General features: G+C 41.9%; 2 protein-coding genes and 1 long non-coding RNA gene across 3 annotated transcripts; 2 read left to right on the forward strand and 1 right to left on the reverse strand.

Moving 5' to 3' along the window:
* Positions 1-528: 528 nt before the first annotated feature.
* On the reverse strand, positions 529-7,518 carry LOC118939539. Its single transcript, XR_005036525.1, has 3 exons — positions 7,298-7,518; positions 1,605-1,699; positions 529-1,512 (listed from the first exon to the last, which is right to left on the reverse strand). It is a non-coding gene; the product is annotated as an uncharacterized LOC118939539 (long non-coding RNA).
* On the forward strand, positions 5,993-14,173 carry LOC110492073 (ceramide-1-phosphate transfer protein). Its single transcript, XM_021566072.2, has 3 exons — positions 5,993-6,783; positions 6,950-7,098; positions 10,464-14,173. The coding sequence occupies exons 2-3, from the start codon at positions 6,965-6,967 to the stop codon at positions 10,984-10,986; spliced, it is 657 nt and encodes a 218-aa protein (XP_021421747.1). The 5' UTR covers positions 5,993-6,783; positions 6,950-6,964; the 3' UTR covers positions 10,987-14,173.
* Positions 14,174-14,638: 465 nt separating this feature from the next.
* ubxn10 (UBX domain protein 10) lies at positions 14,639-16,178 on the forward strand. Its single transcript, XM_036946981.1, has one exon. The coding sequence runs from the start codon at positions 15,190-15,192 to the stop codon at positions 16,030-16,032; it is 843 nt and encodes a 280-aa protein (XP_036802876.1). The 5' UTR covers positions 14,639-15,189; the 3' UTR covers positions 16,033-16,178.
* The last annotated feature ends 26 nt before the right edge of the window (positions 16,179-16,204 follow it).

Raw genomic sequence — 16,204 nt, forward strand, 5'->3', positions numbered from 1 at the left:
GAATATTTACTCAGAGAATTTAGCATGGTTAGAGTGAATAGAATGTCAATATGACCGTGGTCAAAGTGGTCGCTGCTTAATGGAACTCTGATACTGCTCTGCGGCCAGAACAGTGCTAACTTCAAAAAGCAACTGACAAGCTAACTAGTGGCTGCAGGTTCCTGTGTGATAACATTGGGTTTTTCTAAATTAAATCTGCAGAATACAAAACAAATTGGGTCTATGTAATTGATTTATAAAGCTAAACAGAATGAATTTCCATATCTACCCTCCCCGAAGACAATCGGTCTAGTTGATTGGTCCAAACTGTGGAAACGCCTCATAATGTTACTACCTCCCAATGCCGAAAATGGAAGAGATACAACCAAGAGCAGGGCAGTTTAAACTACCAACGGTCACAACAAACTTAGGTTCTTATTTCACTCAACACTCTTAAGTACAAGCATATTAAGGTTATAAAATGGTAGAGAAGAATCTAATGACTAGTTGAATGTGATTCATAATGACATAGGGCAATGAAAACTACGTTTAGACATTCATTTATTAGCACCCTCTTGAATTTACCAGTATTTCACTACATTCTAAAGCAGTGAGTGAACTCCTTTTATATTCATATTTCTAAAGGAAGTAGATGAAGAGCCAAAGTCGACTCTCAGTTCCTGGTAAGGTCAGGCGATTTTCTGTGGAACTAGGGCAAAGAGAGACGTGGAGGTGAGGACAAAGTTGGAGAAGAAACCTCAGAGGGGGGCTAGAGGTGTCCATCCCAACAATACTCAAACTGAGGTATTCTCATACACACATCCCTGCCCATGAAGGTTCTGGACTCAGGTTGGCCCACGATAACACCAATAGGAGGAACAGACTCAGTTCTTGCCTACCAACAGAGACTGATTGTTTATCCTAGAAATACAAGGTGACTCCGCCACATTGGAAGGTATAAATATATGCTTGTGTGAATTGTATGTGTGTTTTTGCAGCTGCAAAACCCAGTGTGGCGAATAAATCTATACTGAACCAAAACGATTTAACTGAGTTACAGTTCACGTAAGGAAATCAGTCAATTGAATTAAATTAATTTATGGATTTCACATGACTGGGAATAGCGATATGAATCTGTTGGTCAAAGTTACCTTAGAAAAAAGGTCAATGGATCAGAAAACCAGACAGTTTCTGGTGTGATCACCATTTGCCTCATGCAGTGTGACATCTCCTTTAAACAGAGTTGATTAGGCTGTTGATTGTGTCCTGTGGAATGTCATCCGACTCCTCTTCAACGGCTATGCGAAGTTGCTGGATATTGCCGGGAACTGGAACACGCTGTCGTACACATCGATCCAGAGCATCCCAAACATGCTTAATGGGTGACATGTCTGGTGAGTATGCGGGCCATGGAAGAACTGGGACATTTTCAGCTTCGAGGAATTGTGTACACATCTTTGCTACATGGAGCCGTGCATGCGACCGTGCATTATCATGCTGTCCTTGTGTTATGTAGAAATCTGGGAATCGTCTCTGGAAAGACAACAATGGCACATCATATGGACCAAAAGATTATCTGAATTACACAATGGGACAGTGACATTGAGAATCATGCAGCTACTTACATCATTGAAACCCATGTGCATCCCACAATCAAGCATAATATTTTTTCCCCCAATCGAGACAAGGATGCAGCCGCGGCCAACATCTTGTCCAGCACCTGAGTAGGGGCAGATGGACAAGGTACAAACATCTCATCCATAATGTTACTGATTTCTTAAACGTGATGGCTACTGACCTTTAAGCTTGAAAGCCCAGAGCACATGCATCGGATAATCTGCACTACGAACCAAAATTAACAGTTATTGCATTTTAGTACACCAGAGGTACATTCATTTCCAATGGAACGGTGCATTTGCCTTGCAGCATTGCATTGCAGAGGCAGGTGCATTGCGTTCTGTGTGGTGCATACGTTGGATTTGTTGAATGTATGCGAAAACCTGCACTTGAATGTTGAACTTCTGTTGCACTTATCCAGATAATGCTGCGTACCATTTTGCGCAAGACACTGTAGGTGTGATCAAGGCGAAAGGAATGTAAACTGCATGTGCATCCAATGCATGCGTAAGGACCAAAGCTAGCGAGCTCTAGCCAGAGAGGAAGAGGCTTCAAGCTTCACGCCTCGATCACACCGACAGTGTTTTTGCGGAAAGTGGTACACAGCATCTGTATGTGTGCAAGAAAAGTTACACATTCACCTTCTGCTACCATTTCTGTCAAGCCATCTATGCATATGTTCAATACAGCCAATCTGTGCACCACACAAGACGTGCTGCAACTGCCTCTGCAACATTCAATTGGAAATGGATGTACTTCTGGTGTAACAAAATGCAATAACACTGTCGGTACTTAAGTAAAAAAAATATTTTAAAGTACTCGTTTTTTGGGGGGGTATTTATTATTGACTACTTTTACTTCACTACATTTCTGAAGAAAAGGTGTATATTGAACTTTTGTTGCACACATATATAGATTATGCAAAGTACTCTTTTGCGAAAAGACACTGCTGGCATGGTGTAACTGGATCCACAATTGGTCTTCTCCAGCAGGTTGCGTTTTTTTCCGCACACCAAGTTTTTGTATGGAGCTCAATGAGAGTTGTTTGGATGTTAAATGACGAGACAAGAGTCTGAAAGATTAGTGGAATCTGTGTGGGTAGCTGGACAGGTAGGATGAATGACAGTGAAAGTGAACAGGTGGTCACGTGTCAGGACTGGATGAGACTGAGGCAGGAACTCCTTTAACCATAAAGTTGTATATTTACTGAGTAGTAAAAAAAAATGTATCCAATCAAATTCAAAATCAAAGATCAAAATCATATCATTCATTATTACCATAATTTAGGGAGTTCAACAGTCCAGTTCATTAAGAAGTCAATAGTAATCATCCGTGAGTCATTTAGGCTCGTAACTATTTATCATAAATCATGAAACACAAGCAGTGAATGGTTATTCAATCTATAATCCCCATTATCAGTTAGCAAACAATGACGTTTCTCATTTCACTCTTTCAATTGTCTTCGTGTACATATATTTAATTTCAATACATATGAACTATATCGATTGCATAATTGGCCTATGAGGATCCGTAGGGCCGTGATCATTGACAATTCACATTACACAATGTTTGAAGCGTGCGCTCCAAGCCGCGGTCCGCGGTAATAACTATAAACAATAACTGATGGCCCATCTCCGGATCGCAGCAGATAGTTCAGATGAAGGTAACAGAGTCGGTGGACTTACGTGGATTAATGGACGCACAGAACTTCTGGATCAGATGGAATTAAGGAAGAGAAGGCAACGAGATCAGGCGATGGCAATTTCCTCCTTTTATGGAGTTGAGATCTGTCGGCCATTTCCACCTGACCTAATTAAAGCGCCCCTGGCCCAGCTGAGTAAATGGCAATGAATTAAAGGATTATTCCACCAACTCCATGGGCCTTTCTACAGAGTTATTGATGACAGTAACCAGTCTTGTTCGTGCCATCTTACACCCATAACAAGTGTCTAATTTAGTTTAAAAAAATATGGAATGGCTTATTTGCTCGAATATAACTTTTGTAACGATTCGGTTGTTAGGAGTGTACCGATATAAGTAGGACACGCCTCTCGTCGACTAGAATGGTCCCACCTGATCTGTTTTTGAAGAAATGTATTTCCATTGTTAGAGCGGCCTCTGGGACTGCATGAAGCGAGACGGTGGATGGAAGAGCGCGCTTTGAAATGGAAAAGTGTTGCGGTAGCTTTTGATAAAGAATAACATCAAGCGTGATGCAGTGTTGAGCGCCACATCCCGAGGGGTTCGAGCTGATTGTGACAGACTGTTAAATGGCGTCCCTCGAGAAGACAATAACAATATGTATGTCAGAAGTGCAGTATAATCATAAGGAGAAGTATACTTGGATTACGGAGGAGGAATGGAGGTCTAAGAGAGAGAGGGGGAGTATGAGTCTGTTAAAAATGGCAGAAAAAAGGGAGATGGTTTGTTAAAATAGAATGGTAGAAAGCCTTCTTTCTTATTTCTCGCATGGAATAGACTTCATTCCTCAGCACAAGAATAGACTGATGAGTTTCAGAAGAAAGGTCTTTGTTTCTGGCCATTTTGAGCATGTAATCGAACCCACAAATGCTGATGCTCCAGATACTCAACTAGTCTAAAGAAGGCCAGTTTTATTGCTTCTTTAATCAGGACAACAGTTTTCAGCTATGATAACATAATTGTAAAGGGTTTTCTAATGATCAATTAGCCTTTTAAAATTATAAACTTGGATTAGCTAACACAATGTGCCATTGGAACAAAGGAGTGATGGTTGCTGATAATGGACCTCTGTATGCCCACCTGACTAGCACCATTAACCTGGACGGCTCTGACTTAGAATATGTGGACAACTACAAATACCTAGGTGTCTGGCTAGACTGTAAACTCTCCTTCCAGACTCATATTAAACATCTCCAATCCAAAATTAAATCTAGAATCGGCTTCCTATTTCGCAAACAAAGCCTCCTTCACTCACGCCGCCAAACATACCCTCGTAAAACTGACTATCCTATCGATCCTTGACTTCAGCGATGTCATTTACAAAATAGCTTCCAATACTCTACTCAGGAAACTGGATGCAATCTATCACAATGCCATCTTTTTTGTCACCAAAGCCCCTTATACCACCCACCACTGTGACCTGTATGCTCTAGTCGACTGGCCCTCGCTACATATTCGTCGCCACTGGCTCCACCCACTGGCTCCAGGTCATCTATAAATCTATGCTAGGTAAAGCTCCGCCTTATCTCAGCTCACTGGTCATGATAACAACACCGCCCTGTAGCACGCGCTCTAGCAGGTATATCTCACTGGTCATCCCCAAAGCCAGCCTTTCCTTCCAGTTCTCTGCTGCCAATGACTGGAACGAATTGCAAAAATTGCTGAAGCTGGAGACTTATATTTCCCTCACTAACTTTAAACATCAGCTATCTGAGCACTAACCGATCGCTGCAGCTGTACATTGCCCATCTGTAAATAGCCCACCCAATCTACCTACCTCATCCCCATATTGTTTTTATTTACTTTTCTGTTCTTTTGCACACCAGTATTTCTACTTGCACATCACCATCTGCTCATCTATCACCCCAGTGTTCATTTGCTAAATTGTAATTACTTCGCTACTATGGCCTATTTATTGCCTTACCTCCTCAAGCCATTTGCACACACTGTATATAGACTTTCTTTTTTCTATTGTGTTGTGTACGCTTGTTTATTCCATGTGTAACTTTGTGTTGTTTGTGTCGCACTGCTTTGCTTTATCTTGGCCAGGTGGCAGTTGTAAATGAGAACTTGTTCTCAACTAGCTTACCTGGTTAAATAAAGAATAACTAAAAATGTAGATATTCCATTAAAAAATCAGCTGTTTCCAGCTACAATAGTAATTTACAACATTAACAATGTATACACTCTATTTCTGATCAATTTGATGTTATTTTGATGGACAAAATTTGCTTTTCTTTCAAAAACAAGGACATTTCTAAGTGACCCCAAACTTTTGAACGGTGGTGTATGTTTCAGTAAGATTGGATTTTTAGCATTTATAGCAATGGTTATCAACTGTAATGCAAGGATGGAACATTAGTCGTAGAACATTGAGGTTGTGGTGGGAGCTGCCGAGAGGTATTTGGTCATGTGAGACTTCACATCAGAAGACTTACAGGGTGTGTTAATTGGTGGTCCCATCCTTTCAGGTTGTTGGCCTGAGGTAGGACTAAATATATTTAAATAGTGTAGTAGGGTGGTGTAATTTTGTATTTTTTTGTGAGTAGTGTTAGATGGTAGGGTATTTACTTATTTTTTCATTCAAAGTATAAGGGAGTTGTACTCCAGTCTAGCAGGTGGCGGTAATGCAACATTTTATTGGATGCCAACCGCTGTTAAACCTCAGCTAAGAAGTAGAGAGCGGCCACTAGAGTATCTGGTCAATATAAAATATTATCTGTGTTGTAGCAGATGTCTCTTTCGAATGAGTGTGAAATCAAAGACGGCTTAGAAACGCTGGTGGAATCACAGGCTATAGGAGAGTTAGCTAATCTAGCGGTAAACAACGTGCTCCAAAGTTCGTAGTTAGCTACATTTCTGTATTTTGAAGAATTTTCGATTTACCCAGTGGTGTCACTTATCTTAGGCATCCTGGCTGGGTGTTCAAACTAGAATGGGTCGAAAAGTAGCTGACTAGCTAGCTAATGTAGACTGATTTGCCAGCTAGTAGTTAACCCTAGCGGCTAAATTATGATGGACAAAGCTTTCCCTGCAAAAAAAGTATTTAGCTCGCTAGATGGCTGCAAAGCAGTTTTGTTTTAGAAAGATGGGTTAGCAGCGTGTGTTGTTGCTAGCTAGCAGTGGCCCTTACACCAAAGATGGTCTCATTAGCTTATCTGTGTTTATACTGTTTGTTCCAACGCGCTTTACCCATCATTATCGACACCAATTGACGAGGATGTGCAACTGCACTGTAGTACTCACGAACTTCGGACCTGCGCAGGGCCGTTCGCAGTGTTTTAGTCTTCAATAGCTTCATAAACCCCGCAAATTATTACAATTTCTCTTTTTTAAATGTGATTTTAATCCTAACCCTAAACACACTGCTAACCGTATACTTTGTTTTTTTATTGCATTTTTTGGCTGTGGAATCTGACTTTGTTGCTAGAAGCTAGTGGAAACCTAGCTAGTAACGTTACTTCCGTGGGACGACAGAGTTCGCAAGTACGATATTATCAGAATGCAGTTAATTTGTTAGCAATTCTAATAATAACAGGTTATTAAGGATGCCCACAGGTTGAATATAAAACATTCATATGAAGATCTGTATTAGCAAGTAAACAATATTGTAGAATTGCTGCACTCATTCATATCATTTTTCGACGTATAGTACTTCCGTGTAGCCATGGCCGATTCTGTAGCAGTAGAGGACCCGAAATTCACTTTACAAGAGGTTCTTGACACCTTTAAGTCATGCCTATCTGAAAACAAAGAAGTATTCCTCGAACATTATGTAGCAGGATGGCTTGGTCTTGTAAGGTAAGTCGTTTAAATCTATGCTAGCCTAGATTCTTAGCTAACTAGGTAGCCCTGGGCTAACATTAAACAAACAGCTGGCAAATCATTGAGTGCACATAATCTAGTTATATGTACTAAAAACAAATCTGCTATGTACATTACAGGGATTAACATTAAAGTTGGAATATTTAGTTGAAACAATAACAAAGCGTTACCCCACCTTTGTTTTGATAAAAAGCTGAGAGATTGGCCTGGAGAAATGTTACCACAATCAAATTCGTAGAAAGAGCTATTTATGCAAGGACTGACCATCCCTGATATCAAAATTATAGTTTGAACTATGTTTTGGGCCTATAGCTACAGTGTTTGTTTACATTGTTTACAAATAAATTACAACTAGCTCATGTTTAGGTTCTGATGGCGTACAACAGTTGAACTAAAGCTCAGGAGGCATTTATACGTTATATTCTTCAAGAATCAATGGGTATATATCGTAAATTAATTATATATTTACAAAAAAATGGATGTAGCAACTAAGGACTCTAGCTTTAAGTGTTGCCCTATTGCCTGGGGCAAGTGAAGGGAGTAGTCGCACAAGTTGAGCCTGCTCTGAGATTGCACCATTGTGCATGTTAATTTTTAAAAAGACAAAATTCCATTAGCCTAAAACTGATCTCTCTGGACCCTCACCATTGTTTAAGTGAAAGACAGACAATGTATGGTATTTGTAGACAGGTTGGTTGTAACAGACGGGGTTGGCGTAGACTTGATAACATGTAAACTGTATTTAGTCTCCAAATGTTTATTGAAAACACACATTTTGACAATGAGCAGTTGTTTCTCAAATATATCTTTACAGTTGTTGGTTAGCTGGCTAGCAAATTTGAGCCATATTGGCATATACATGACATCAGTCAAAACAAGACATGGTATCAATAATAAGCTACGAGCTGAAATGAGCCATCTACGATTTCCCACATGGCAGCTTTTTGTCATTGATGCTTGCTATCTGACCATTCAGAATCATAAGAACGCATGCCACATCAATGTGCACGCATCATTTTTGTGATGTCAGCCAACCCGGGCAAGTTGAGCCTGCACTGAGATTTTTTTTATTTACTGATAGCAACACAAATACAACATCCCAGTACTGATCTTAATGGTTCCTTGATGTCAACCCCTGAAATTATTCTGGTTGTCTCAATATGAGGATAGGAAACACTGTCACCACTGATAAATCCACTATAATTGAGAATTTCAATAAGCATTTTACTACGGCTGGCCATGCTTTCCACCTGACTACCCCTACCCCGGTCAACAGCACTGCACCCCCCACAGCAACTCACCCAAGCCTTCTCCCAAATCCAGTCAGCTAATGTTCTGAAAGAGCTGAACAATCTGGACACCTACAAATCAGCCGGGCTAGACAATCTGGACCCTTTCTTTCTAAAAATGATCTGCCGAAATTGTTGCAACCCCTATTTACTAGCCTGTTCAACCTCTCTTTCGTGTCTGAGATTCCCAAAGATTGGAAAGCAGCTGCGGTCATCCCCCTCTTCAAAGGGGGGGACACTCTTGACCAAAACTGCTACAGACCTATATCTATCCTACCCTGCCTTTCTAAGGTCCTCGAAAGCCAAGTCAACAAACAGATTACCGACCATTTCGAATCCCACCATACCTTCTATGCTATGCAATCTGGTTTCAGAGCTGGTCATGGGTGCACCTCAGCCACGCTCAAGGTCCTAAACGATATCTTAACCGCCATAGATAAGAAACAATACTGTGCAGCCGTATTCATTGACCTGGCCAAGGCTTTCGACTCTGTCAATCACCACATCCTCATCGGCAGACTCGATAGCCTTGGTTTCTCAAATGATTGCCTCGCCTGGTTCACCAACTACTTCTCTGATAGAGTTCAGTGTGTCAAGTCGGAGGGCCTGTTGTCCGGGCCTCTGGCAGTTTCTATGGGGGTACCACAGGGTTCAATTTTTGGACCGACTCTTCTCTGTATACATCAATGATGTTGCTCTTGCTGCTGGTGAGTCTCTGATCCACCTCTACGCAGATGACACCATTCTGTATACTTCTGGCCATTCTTTGGACTCTGTGTTAACAACCCTCCAGATGAGCTTCAATGCCATACAACTCTCCTTCCGTGGCCTCCAATTGCTCTTAAATACAAGTAAAACTATGTGCATGCTCTTCAACCAATCGCTGCCTGCACCTGCCCGCCCGTCCAACATCACTACTCTGGATGGTTCTGACTTAGAATATGTGGACAACTACAAATACCTAGGTGTCTGGTTAGACTGGTTAGTCCTTCCAGACTCACATCAAACATCTCCAATCCAAAGTTAAATCTAGAATTGGCTTAATATTTCGCAACAAAGCCTCCTTCACTCATGCTGCCAAACATACCCTTGTAAAACTGACCATCCTACCGATCCTCGACTTCGGCGACGTCATTTACAAAATAGCCTCCAATACCCTACTCAATAAATTGGATGCAGTCTATCACAGTGCCATCTGTTTTGTCACCAAAGCCCCATATACTACCCACCACTGCGACCTGTACGCTCTCGTTGGCTGGCCCTCGCTTCATACTTGTCGCCAAACCCAGTGGCTCCAGGTCATCTACAAGACCCTGCTAGGTGAAGTCCCCCCTTATCTCACCTCGCTGGTCACCATAGCAGCACCCACCTGTAGCACGCGCTCCAGCAGGTATATCTCTCTGGTCACTCCCAAAACCAATTCTTACTTTGGCCGCCTCTCCTTCCAGTTCTCTGCTGGAACGAACTGAAAAAATCTCTGAAACTGGAAACACTTATCCCCCTCACTAGCTTTAAGCACCAGCTGTCAGAGCAGCTCACAGATTACTGCACCTGTACATAGCCCATCTATAATTTAGCCCAAACAACTATTACTCCCCCTACTGTATTGATTTATTTTGTCCTTTGCACCCCATTATTTCTATCTCTACTTTGCACATTCTTCCAATGCAAATCTACGAATTTGTGTTTATTTATTTTTTTACTTGCTACATTGTATTTACTACGCCACCATGGCCTTTTTTGCCTTTACCTCCCTTATCTCACCTCATTTGCTCACATTGTATATAGACTTATTTTTCTACTGTATTATTGACTGTATGTTTGTTTTACTCCATGTGTAACTCTGTGTTGTTGTACCTGTCAAACTGCTTTGCTTTATCTTGGCCAGGTTGCAATTGTAAATGAGAACTTGTTCTCAACTTGCCTACCTGGTTAAATAAAGGTCAAATAAAAAAATATATAGAGCCATTTAGTATAATGAAATATTTGAAGACTCTTCCAATAAAAAAAACTTGTGTTGTATTAAATGTGTTTATTGTCCTTTGTATCCAGATTCATGAACAGCCTGGGGAGTGTGTTCTCCTTCATCGCCAAGGATGCTGTCAACAAGATCCAAATCCTGATCAACCATCTGAACGGTGAGAATGGGGCCCACTACGTCACCGTCCAGTCTATGGTCAAATACGAACTGGACAACCAACTGGTGGACCTGACTAAGAGAGGCAGCTTCCCCGAGTCCGGCTGCCGCACCCTTCTGAGGCTGCACCGTGCCCTGCGCTGGCTGGAGCTCTTTCTCGAACGGCTGCGCACCAGCACTGAGGAAAGCAAGACCTCTGTCATGTGCTCTGAGGCCTATAATGAGTCCCTCTCCCAACACCATGCATGGATCATCCGCAAAGCTGCCGGTACAGCTTTCTGGGCTCTCCCAGGGCGTGCTACGTTCTTTGATGTGATGAATGTAGGTACCCCAGAGCAGGTAGTGGCCATGCTAGGGGATGCCCTGCCGCTCATCTCTGAGGTGTACCAAGTGACAGAGGACCTCTATGCCCAGAACAATATATTGGACTTGCCCTAGTAGGCAGGAAGTACTGTAGTAGTAGTTGCCTGGTGGTCCCAGATCTGTGTGTGTCATCTTGCCAACTCCAATGGAATTGTTTATTAGAGTTGGCAAGACAGCATAAATAGATTGGAGACCACCAGGCTACTGTAGGCCTCGTAGTCCAACCAGCACATCAATGCTGGCAAGCCGTGCTGCTCTTTATTGTTTCTTGGTGACAATTTCTGGTGTATAGAGATGGGTGTATTTACTATATGTACATTACATTATTATGTAATAAGGCAGCATTACCCATATATTTATTTTTCATTAGAATTGTGAAATGGGATTTCAATGGCATTCAGTGCTGTTTTTGTGCAACACATCTCTTTGCATTTCAGTCTCTCCTTAATTTGTTTAAGCATGCACAGTTTTTAGCGCTCAAAGTAGGTTTTGTATTACGGGAAGAGTATGATTTCATTGCAAATGCAATAGCATATTTTTAGGTTGTATGTCGGTCTTGTCTAATCTAAAGATATACATGTCCTTAATTGTCCCCCCACAATGAAATTGGGGAGGGGACGGTGGATCTGTCTCTGTCCGTTAGTACGTTCGTTCGTCACACGTGATATCTCGGACCGCACTGGCCCAATTTTGACAAATCGACAGCAATTTTGTGGAATGATGCGTCTTGCCATAGAAATCAGGCATTTACAAAATTACACTGATTATCCAGATGGCGTGTGACAAAGGAACTGCAGCCCATTGTTCAAATGGGTTAAATGGAAACTGAAAACCTGAGACTGACTGTAGGTCTATAACCTTTCACGTAGTCTTTATATTAACCCCTGCAGAATGAAGCATTTCTTGAAGTAAACTGATACACCAAGTGTACACTTTGACTCGGGAACAGGAGTGGAGAAATATGATTGGTTTAGTTCAGCATCTTGAGAGAATGCAAATGTGAAGTCTGTAGAGGTGCCATCTTTATCAGCATCATAAAAGCTGATGGATGTATATTTTATGTGGTTGAAATACTAAGTCGAATGGAAATCTTATCAGAAACATGTTGGGTTGTTTTCACAGCTTTCTATTTCCTTACAACTGGTTAAACTGATGTCATTTGGACATTCTGCACAGTAAATCTTTCCCATTTTCTTTGTTCTTGCATTTTCTCCCCGGTCCCTAAATGTCTTTGCTCTGTGAAAGAAGCAGAGATGACAGGGAGAACTTTACCGTTGTCAACTAAAGTCCCGAACGGGAGTTGTAGCGATGAGACAAGATAGTAGCTACTACAACAATTGGATACCACGAAATTGGGGAGAAAAAGGGGTAAAATTCAAAAAAATAAAAAATAATTAGGCACGCAAAAAAATCCTCCACCTCCTGTCAAAAACGCATTCTGCGGTCTCTGTAGCCTACTATATTTGCTGCTTAGGGTCGGGTGCGGGCCTCAGATTTTCACTTTAACACACATAGCCAGTGGTTGCAGATGGGTTATTAGCAATTGTGGGTAGGTACGTAAACAGGTGAACAAACTTCTGAATCGTGCACCACTATCAGTGCCACTGGCTGATTTGAGGAAATTTGGGTGAATGATGAGTCTTTCCCAGTGGCGGTCAGTGCCGTTTAAGATGAGGGAGTACAAATGTTTTTCATGAGCATGGCCTTATTTCTATTACAGCATATTGGATGACTAATTAATATTCCATTCACCTAGTTCAATGTAACAGCGATAGGTTTAGACTACTACATGATACTCAAATTGTCCCTATACCATCATGAGGTTGCTACAACCTAGCCTATGAATGAAAGTTTACAAAGTAGGTGCACACAGGTCGAGAGACATAGGGTGTTATTATTAGTCCAACAGTTGCAAACGAGTTTCTATTGGACAAACTCAGGTATGTTTATCCCTGTTTGTTCCATTTGCTTCCATTTAAGAAACGTTTTTCAACAGAATTGGCTGAATGAATACACCCCTGATAATGTGTAAACACTTCACTTTCATAACAGCCACGTTGTATTCCTTCTCGCATCTCCTCCTCTCACCTCTTCTCTTTGTTGTGGACTTCAATGCACAACACATCAGCTGTATGTGACCAGGCGGAAAAAAACCTTTCCAAGCCAAACCGCTACACACAGCCTACATCATTGTCACCATATTAGCTGAAGTAATGTCATAGTCTGCATAGATAATAGAACTAATGCGTTAGTAAACCCGCTAGAGTCAGGCAGTAACGCTACACTGTACGGTCAGTGAGCAGTTACGTCAACGAGGCCCCGATGGCAATAAATTAGTAATACCAAAAGCTTACCTTGGAGAAAAAATAATAAAAACAACTTGGAGGAGTTCCAGTGTTAGGTTGGAAAGTCATAGCCAGCTAGCTAACATAGCATCACTCTGTTTGAGCAGGGTGTTTCAGTAGGCTAAACTAGCCTGCTGCATTTGCTAGCTAAGTAAGTGATTCTGAAAGTGGGGAAAAATAACAATCTCTGTTTCTCTCCTGCTTCCCCTTAATTTGATCAAAACTGTTCCAACTATTGTCTTTCTCTCTCTTTGAGTTAATTACTCACCCCATTGTATACACTGCAGTGCTAGCTAGCTGTAGCTTATGCTTTCAGTACTAGATTAATTCTCTGATCCTTTGATTGGGTGGACAACATGTCAGTTCATGCTGCAAGAGCTCTGATAGGCTGGTGGACGTCCTCTGGGAGTTGTCATAATTACTGTGTAAATCTATGGAAGGGGATGAGAACCATGAGCCTCCTAGGTTTTGTACTGAAGTCAATGTACCCCGAGGAGCACGGAAGCTAGCTGTCCCCCGGCTACACCACGGTACTATCCTACAGAGTACTGTTGAGGCTACTGTAGACCTTTGCAAAATAATGTTTTAATCAATTATTTGGTGATGTGATTATATTTAGTATAGTTTAATCTAAAAATGATAACTTTTTAAATGTTTTACAATTTACATTTTTCTGAAATTCACTGAGGAGGATGGTCCTCCTGTTCATCCACTGAGGAGCCTCCTCTGGTTTTGCCTTATAAGTCTGTTATTTACACTGATTGGCCCAGGGGGGCTGCATCATTCCTGGTGGATGACATGTTTACTGTTGCCTTGTTTATTGTTTAAAATATGTACCACTTAATCTTACAGTTTTGCATTTTTTCTGTTGACTCTGAATGACATTATAAATTAAACATGGACACCTGATAAGTCTAGACTGTCTTTGTTCTATTTCTGCAATGATTTATGTATCTTCATAATTGTGTCATGGTGTTATATAACCTAAGAATGAAGATGGATATTAGCGTTAAATCTGGTGCAATGTTTCAAATACAATTTGCATAATGCAAAACATCTCTGTCTGGAGTACAGTTCCAAAATTACAGGAACTTTCAATAAATTATCTGGTATTTCCAAAGTCTCGGTTGGAGGATTCCCTGAATCAGGAGGGAATAAACAGGAAATACGGAATCAGGATCGTCTGCTCAGGATTTACGAGAACCAGGGAATTTATTGAAAGTTCCTGAAATCTTGCAACCCTAGTCTGGAGCAGTGTGATTAGAAATGGATAAGATACGACTGATGCTGCACGCTCCTTGACTAGCACCAGGGGGCAGCTTTGTTGCTGTGTGAGGCTAGCAGCGTTGTCAAGGTAACCATAGCTGTATCGGTAACTTGAGTTACGCTGCCTGCTGAAAAAGCTTGAAAACTTCCCTCGAGTGTTGACAAGCAAAAAAGAGACTGATCTATCAGCTGAAATGCAAGGTATGCTGCATATGCTTGTTAGTATTCTTATCGTGCACTATCTGTAATTCTAGTGACAAGTATGTCCCCTCTTTGTCACCTACTTGGATCGTACAGCTTAGTTACCTAACGTTAATTTGGTAACGTTAAATGGTCAACAAGGAAATCAAATGGAAGACATTTTCTGTCATTGGCATGTCAAGATTAGTAATCTTTCAAGCTGGCCAGTGCTCTCAAAAAGGGTTAACAGCTACTGGGCATGAAGACTTTTGAGCCAACCCTGATGAGCAGACAGTAACAGAACTTTCAGCGGGGATGTAACAAAAGCCTGCACACCCAAAGGCTCTCAGCAAGAATGCCATTCACAGTGTGACTATGATGAGACAGAGAATGTCACAGAATAGCTATTACATTTATATTTCAGTTCTCTCTTATCTCCCATCTTTTAGAGTTGAGTCACATCTAAAACATTCGACTGCTGTGGAGAATGCATTTGACTAGGCCAAAGTCCTCGAAAGGGCGTAGTCGACCCAACCTGAGTCACACGCCAAACATGGATGTGGCTGACAGCTTCCACAACACACCACTGATCCCGAAGCCTCCTTCAATGGGCTACGACAGGTCAGATCGTTGCCTCCGCTCCCGCTCTCAATCCCTCTTCAGGCAGAGCAGCCAGCTGAGCGTGAAACAAGACCCAGACTACCTAGATACTGTTCCCAAGGTACCCTCTCTTCCCTTCCCTTGGAACAAATACAAGCCCCTCCCCTCTATTGAGAAGAAGATGTCAGAGGAGGGTGTCTCTTTGAGGGGCATGGAGGAGAAGACATCCAAGCTCAGTCTGTCCGACAGCCTCATTGTCCAGGCTCGGCAAGGGCACGGGGAGCATCAGCTGTCCTCAGTGAGGACCCGAGCAGAATCCCGGAGCAACCCGGAGATAGGCAACGTGTCAGAGGTGCTTTGCAAGGTCTGCCCCACTCCCAACCTCAGCGTGATGGCCACAACCCCAGAGGCAGAAAGCCCACCATTATTCTCCCCTGGCAGTCCTGATCCTTTGAGCTTACTCCTTGCCATCCGGGCTCCGTGTGGTAGGAGGTTTGAGTACCACTTCCTACCCACAGACACCCTACTGACGGTGCTTGCCAGTGCAGAGGCCAGGTATGAGGCCAGATATGAGCATAGTTATATTGAGATCGTGGATGGCTACGTTAAGAGTGTTGTGGATAGACCCCTCCGAAGGACATTCACAGACCTGAACATGACTTTGGCCCAATGTGGCATCTTAAATAGATCAGTACTGTGCATCTTTCAGGAGGATATGGACTCTGCCTGAACTCAAGATGGATGACACAGTATAACAAACATTAAAGTTATGACAAGTAGGCCTATATATTATATTAACAATGAAGCCATATGTTTTTAGAGGAAAGAGTGCTTGTTTCCATTGTAAAGAGGAGCTTAGGAAGGTGTGTTTTGCATTTAAGGTACAAAAAAAAACTAGCCTT

Source organism: Oncorhynchus mykiss, chromosome 16 (genome assembly GCF_013265735.2).
Source record: "Oncorhynchus mykiss isolate Arlee chromosome 16, USDA_OmykA_1.1, whole genome shotgun sequence".
In the NCBI taxonomy this organism is placed as follows: Eukaryota; Metazoa; Chordata; class Actinopteri; order Salmoniformes; family Salmonidae; genus Oncorhynchus; species Oncorhynchus mykiss.